The following is a 7,149-nucleotide window of genomic DNA, read 5'->3' as shown; positions in this document are numbered from 1 at the left end:
ATATGGCTTGTACATTGTGCATTAATACTTGTACATTGGAATCCCCATCACTAGTGATACCACCCCCACTACATTTCTATCACTATCACTAGAATATTGGGTGCTGACATGGCATGATTTGATTGGGTGCTCCCATCACTAGAACCCATCACTAGTGAACCACCCCGTGTGGCCTAAGTGTTTATAATTTATTGTCAGAAGAGCATCCGTGTAACACACGCGGCGGGAAGTTAGACTAGTTCTAGTTTAAATAAGTTAAGCGGCCTACTCATATGTGATATTTATTCTCGGCGCTGGGTGAAGCCATCAATTGACTGCTTCCAGACTTGACAAAAAACACACCACCTTGATTCAAGGCCAACGAGAAAAGGTGAATCGAAACTTCAGATCTCTCTACTCAACTTATCCATTAAATTACGATCTACTTCTGTTGCGTACTCAGATCTACTCTGTAATTTTGAAATGTTGTTTTATGATTAATCAAAATCTAGGGCTTATGGATATGTTTGCTGAATGCTAATTAATCTCTGATGCGTGCGAATAGATTATTATGATCTGCAGAAATCTGGATTGATGCCGTTCTATAGATTTAATCCTCTGATGCGAATAGTTCATTATGATTTGTACCACTTTTATGTGATCATGTTTGGTGAATGCTAACTATGCTCTCTCTGGTCTGGATTCTGCAAATAGATTTAAATGTTAATCCTTGGATACTCGGAATTTGTTTTCATACAATGTGAATTGGATGGTCTAAACTTGCTGAAATCCTGATCTGTAACCGGTATTTTTTTTGGTATTAATCATGAAACAAGGACTAGTGATGATTAAAACTTTTAGTTATGATTTTTACATCCGTCAACTTCATTTCTAAAGATTAAGGCTCAATGCGCCATGGCCGGCCCTGGGGTGGGCGGGGAGGACCACCGGCCAAGGCCTGATATTTCGAGGGGCACGTTTTTTAAGAAAAAAACTGATATGTATATGTAAAATATTTTTTTTAATAGGGTACACCCATGCAAACACCAACATAGGCCCCCTTACAAAATTATTCTTATAGTTTAGATTAGTTATTAACCTCTTTGGCATTAGGTATAGACCTTTAGTGAGCCCAATACCCAATTTCGTTAAGGCCTAAGGGCACATTTTTTCGAGCTCGAGCAGGGTACACGAATTCTCAGGGCCGGCCCTGCAATGCGCAAAGGGCGAGCTATGCAAGGCCGGCCTGTGTTTTCCACTTCTTTTGTGCCTTGCTGCATGCAAAGCGACTACTAAGGATTAAGGCTGACTATTATTCTTGGACAACTAATTTTCTCTAATCAGGCATGTCCAGTGGGTGTATTAGACATAATTATACTGTGATTTGTTGGTAAATGTATCAGTTTTTGCTTTTTGTGTCTCAATTGTATAAAAGAGAGTAGTCAACTGAAGCATCAAATCAAATCTAATATAATTCACTATTGCAGTAATCTCAACCCTCAAGATGGAAGGAACAGTGTTTACCCCTGCTTTAGAAGGAATGAAGCGTGTCAAGTCTGAAGAAGGAGAAATGCTTACCAAGCCTTTCTTAGACGTCTGCAAACAGATATTACCTGTTATCGGTATTATTAACTTATCTTTCATTACTTATGTGTGTCGACTGTGAATTGAATGAATAGCTACCACAATAAATAAAATGTCCGCAATAGCATTACAAAGCAGCCCGCTAACAGTTTTTATTAATAATAATAATACAAAATACATGACTCTTTGCCTGATAGTCATTTAACGGCTTACATTCTGGTTTTCTTACTCAATGCTTTGCTAGACAAATTTGGAGCAGCTATGGCGCTTGTCAAAACCGACGTTGGTGGTAATATAACAGTAAGTACTCTTTCTCTGCCTTCACTTAATGGTGGAATAAGTATTCAGTCTGTATTTGCATTATTATTATATTTATGCTCTGAATTGGTGCAGAGGTTGGAGAACAAATATCAGTCCAACCCAGCAGAATTTGAGAACCTATACAGTATGGTTAAGGTGGAGGTTGCAGCTAAAACAGCTAAAGGTTCATCGAGTTGCACCAACGGTCTTCTGTGGCTAACTAGGTGAGGAAACGTGATTCACAGTTGATAACATAAATAACTAAACCTTCATGCTCACAAATTGTATATGTTCAGGGCAATGGATTTCATAGTAGAATTGTTCCGTAATTTAATGGAGCATAAAGATTGGGCCATGTCACAAGTCTGCACCGAAGCGTATACTAAAACACTGAAGAAATTTCACGGCTGGTTGGCTAGTTCAACTTTCACGGTAGGCGTATGTATGGATAAAGTAACAAATAGTTTTCTTGTTATAACCCAAACCGGATTCACAGGTTGCAATGAAGCTTGCTCCGGAGAGGAACAAGTTCATGGATGTTGTGGCTGGGAAGGGTGACATTCGTTCTGATATCGAAAAATTTTGTGCAACTTTTACACCACTTCTTCAGGAGAATCACAAGTTCTTGGTGAGATAATCTCATAACAAAGTTTCTGCTTTCCAACTCTGGATATAGTTCCATTAATCGTCTTGTGTGATTCTATTATGCAGGCGAGCCTCGGTTTGGATGATATGAAAGCATAGTAATGATCAAGAACCTTAACTCTTATATTTATAATCAACATCTATATTTTTATAATTTGTTTGGTTGAACCACAAATATATGTGAAGTCGAAATTATCTCTCTCTCTTGATTTCTTCTTTTTAATGTTATCTATATCTGTCTTTTTTTTTTTTTTTTTTTGTAATCTGTATCGGTCTATTTGGTTGTATTTATCAACATTTTATGGGGTCAAAAGACCCTGTCTGTAACTCCTTTGAAGATGAATGGTGAAAGGCCTCAAATATATCTCTCAGGTTTTTGGTCCGCCTCTTTTACTCCTTGCTAATTAGGTTATTAATCTAAAATTGTGAATTCACATGTTTATATTATTAACTAGTTTTAGAAATACAAATTGGTGGTCCGACAGACGTGAAGCATGTGGATCATGTCGGATGTGATGGATCGGCCCAAGATTCTCCCAGCTGGGTATGTTTGATGTATCTTACCTTCACTCATTTACGTGGGGTAAACAATAAATTTATTCTTCCATGCTCGGATGAGGGGGCTTGGTACACCTGCATCATTGAACGTATCGGAAACAAATGGGTTTCTGATGGTTAGAATAATTCAACCATCTAATAATTTAGAGTTGGCAAAATGGACGATCGGATCATAGATGGCTGGGTAGCGGGTGAAAACAGTTAAAAAGGTTAAATTGGATTGGTTAAAAAAATGGGTAAACACAGGTTGGGTTGATCCAGACATTCATTTTTCTAATATTTGTTTATACTTGGTTAATGCAATATATATTACAAGAATAATGTAATTTCATAAAGAAAAAACAATTTAGAATGTTGATAGCTTAAAATCACACTTTGGGACTTGTTTTTACAAAGCGTGCCTGAGGCGTGATGAGGTGACCAAAACACTTCCACAGGGTGGTTTAACAAGGTATTAAGTATTATGTGTAGTTAGTTTTTAGGGTAAATTGCATTTTACGTTTTTAAGTTTGAGCAAAATTGCATGCGATGTTCTTTAACTAACAAAATTACACTAGTTGTCCTTTATGTTACAGTTTCTCATCATGCGGTGTTCTTTTGTCCTAACTTAGTTTTTTTTTTTTTTTTTTTTTACTTTTAACACGTGTCACTCACATGAGGGCATAATGGTCATTTTTACTTATTAACTAAAACAAAAAATATAAAAATTACCCGTGAAACTTCAAGAGGAAGATATATTTTAAGTGAAAATGACCATTATACCCTCATGTGAATGACACATGTTAAACGTTAACACAAAATTTATCTGGGTTAGGGCAAAAGGACACCACGTGATGAGAAACTGTAATATAAAGGACATCCAGTGTAATTTTGTTAGTTAAAGGACAACGTCTACAATTTTATTTAAACTCAAAGGACGTAAAATTCAATTTACCCTAGTTTTTAAATGATGTATGAATACCTGGTGCCTTGTTTACGTGAAGCTCGCGCTTGGCTTTCGGGACCTAAGCACCTCACGACTTTTAAAACCAGGCTTTTGGCTACCTTAACTATTTCAACCCGCTCCCCTTCAGGCAAATCTTTTGATTTGACCCATTTGACGTGTTGCGAATAAACTGCAACTCAAAATAGTGGCCTATTCATCGGTGTAATATATGTTTCGGTTGCCCTTACATCAGTTAAGTATACCAATTTAATCTATTAAATAAATATTCATACAATAATAATTATTATTATATATAAAATTATAAGAAAGATAAGAAAAAAATATATAGGTTTTAGGGTGGGGTAGGATTTATAATTCGGTTTTTTTATTTTTTTTATTTAAAAGTTAACAGAAAAACAAACACAGTTAGAGGATTTTTTTATTAAAACTGGGAAACAGGTCTAAGAGCATTCACATCCTAACCATTAAATTATGTGAGGAGGGGTTTTTATATTATAAAGGGTATAAAAAGTGGTTGTGAGTAGAGGAGAGATAAAATGTTACTGTTCATCTGTATATTTGGGGGACACTGTTCACCCGTTATAATTTTTTAATATATTTTGAAAGTGGTTGTGAGTGGAAGTTAGAGAAAAATGTAATAATAATATTATTTAATTGAAAGGAGAGAGAAAAAATATTTGTTTTTAGTGGAAATATATTGATATAGGAGTTGTTTTTTTGTGGAATGTATGTATAATTTGATGGATTAGATGTGAATGCTGTAAATCCCAGGACAATTTTGACAATTTACTCTAAAATTTTAATTAATAAAAGAAGTTGAAGTCACTTTAGGGTCTTGTTACAAACGTAAAAGTGGATTTCTAAAACCAACCAACCAGTAAACATGGCCACCAGCATTCACCTCCCCACCTCCTTCCGTCCCACCGTCACCACCATCAAACTCAAACCCAAAAAACTCCGCCACTCCCCACCCAAAATGTCCACCAACCAAACCCCAACCCCAACCCCAACCCAACTCATCACATCCATCACAAAACTCATCTGGGGCAAATCTCTCCCACCCCAACTCCTCATCTCCACCGTCCGCACCACCTGGTCCACCGTCTGGCACCTAATGATGTCCCAACTCGCCCCATCCGACCCATCCGGATCCTACACCCGACCCCTTTCCCAATTCCGCACCCCAAACCCCCAACACCTTAACCCCACCTCCCTCCACCTCTACGCCGCCCTCCCCTGCCCCTGGGCCCACCGAACCCTCATCGTCCGCGCCCTCAAGGGTCTCCAACACGCTATCCCCGTCTCCATTGCGTCCCCGGGCCTAGACGGCTCATGGGAGTTCAACGATACTACTAATATTCCAGCTGGGCCTGGGGATAAGAAGCTTGTTCCTACCCGGGATAAGGTTAACGGGGCGAAAACACTTCGGGAGGTTTATAAAAGGCGGCCGGGCGGCTATGATGGGCGCTGTACGGCGCCCATGCTGTGGGATTTTGAGAAGAATGAGGTTGTTTGTAATGAGAGTTATGATATTATTGAATTGTTGAATTCGGGGTTTAATGAGCTGGCCAGGAATCCGGATTTGGATCTTTCACCGCCAGAGCTTAAGGATCGGATTGATGAGTGGAATCGGGTTATTTATCCCAGCATTAACAATGGTGTTTACAGGTAAAGTTGGTGAAATGTGATCATGTTTGATTTGCATAGTAAGTGTAGAATTGGCAAGGTGTGTTCGGATTTGTGGTTTGAAAATGATCATGTGATATTGGATAATGAGAAACTAGAATCAAAAGCGCGAGGTGCACTGAGGCTATAGGTCTAGAGCCGAGGCGTAAAGGTCAAAAGCGCACAACTTTAGTATGTGAGGCACTCTTTATCTAATTTTTAGACATATATTTCTCATAGGTTACCCAAAATTTAGACATATATAAGCTCGATAAATAGTTTAATATATAAATGACCTATGTGTATAGCACGAAATGCTATATGGACAACATCCTGATGCACAAAACCTTCCCCATACAATAAGTTGTGCCTCCTTGTGCTTTTCTGTGCGCCTTCTGTATGCATTATGCCTCACCGAGTCAGAAGCGAGACTTATAGAATGGAATTCAAATCATTTGCAGGTGCGGGTTTGCACAAAGTCAAGAAGCATACGACGCCGCTGTGAACGAGCTGTTTAGTGCTTTAAACACAGTCAATGATCATTTAAGTGGTTCACGGTACTTATGTGGAGATAAGCTTACATTAGCAGATGTATGTTTATTTACTACTTTGATTCGGTTTGATCTCGTGTACAATGTCATGTTCAAATGTACAAAGAAGAAGGTGGTCGAATATCAAAATCTTCATGGTTACATGTGCGATATCTATCAGGTACACACTTTTAAAAAATAATTAGGGTGTCAAATATTATCACAAATCATATATTTAGCTCAGCAGTAATCTGTTTTTTTAAATAAAACGTATAGATCCTTATGCCTAACTTTATGAGTCAAATATAATGAATACGAGCACAAATCCAACATTTTTGTGCATTTGTTTGGGTTGATACAGATTCCACATGTGGCGGAGACATGCAATCTTGACGCGATGATGGACGGTTACTACAAGTTCTTGTTTCCATTGAATCCAGGCAACATTAGACCAGTTATGCCCTCTGCATCTGCCCATGAATTCCTCTTACAGAGTCACAATAGGGAATATCTTTCAACCTCTCAACAAATTCTTGTTTCATAGTTATGTACATTAGGTTTAAATGTATGTCATGTTTGACAAGTTTTAATGAATATATGTATGTGTATAGATAGCACTTCATTTCAACATACTTGTGTTTTTACACAATACAGAGGCAACGTAAAGATGTGATTGTTTTATGAGCAGGGGCTGGCTTGTAAGTAGTTTTCAAGATTTAGTTGGGCTTATGCTCAGCTTGGCTCGTTAATTGTTATATTTATATACATTAGGTTAGTTACCCGTGTAATACACGGAATGAACTAATATGTTTTGTAAACTTACTTGTTATATTCAAGTAGTAATCTTTTTAGCAACCATACAACAATTTACGGATTAGGATCAAATACAAAGGATCCTAATTGTAAGAAGTGTAAGAAGAATTTATAGAGTGACAAGTGTCC

General features: G+C 37.7%; 2 protein-coding genes across 2 annotated transcripts; both read left to right on the top strand.

The window, feature by feature from the left end:
- The first annotated feature begins 215 nt into the window (after window positions 1–215).
- On the top strand, window positions 216–2,879 carry LOC110890256 (glycolipid transfer protein 1). Its single transcript, XM_022137851.2, has 7 exons — window positions 216–370; window positions 1,467–1,601; window positions 1,808–1,863; window positions 1,957–2,087; window positions 2,160–2,295; window positions 2,360–2,491; window positions 2,575–2,879. The coding sequence occupies exons 2-7, from the start codon at window positions 1,484–1,486 to the stop codon at window positions 2,605–2,607; spliced, it is 606 nt and encodes a 201-aa protein (XP_021993543.1). The 5' UTR covers window positions 216–370; window positions 1,467–1,483; the 3' UTR covers window positions 2,608–2,879.
- A 1,975-nt stretch (window positions 2,880–4,854) lies between these two features.
- LOC110890255 (glutathionyl-hydroquinone reductase YqjG) lies at window positions 4,855–6,894 on the top strand. Its single transcript, XM_022137850.2, has 3 exons — window positions 4,855–5,680; window positions 6,139–6,388; window positions 6,569–6,894. The coding sequence occupies exons 1-3, from the start codon at window positions 4,896–4,898 to the stop codon at window positions 6,749–6,751; spliced, it is 1,218 nt and encodes a 405-aa protein (XP_021993542.1). The 5' UTR covers window positions 4,855–4,895; the 3' UTR covers window positions 6,752–6,894.
- Window positions 6,895–7,149: the final 255 nt, after the last annotated feature.

The sequence above is a fragment of the Helianthus annuus genome, chromosome 11 (genome assembly GCF_002127325.2).
Source record: "Helianthus annuus cultivar XRQ/B chromosome 11, HanXRQr2.0-SUNRISE, whole genome shotgun sequence".
Lineage (NCBI taxonomy): Eukaryota > Viridiplantae > Streptophyta > Magnoliopsida > Asterales > Asteraceae > Helianthus > Helianthus annuus.
Note: the sequence above shows the minus strand (reverse complement) of the source record. Positions and strands in the feature narration are given on the sequence as shown.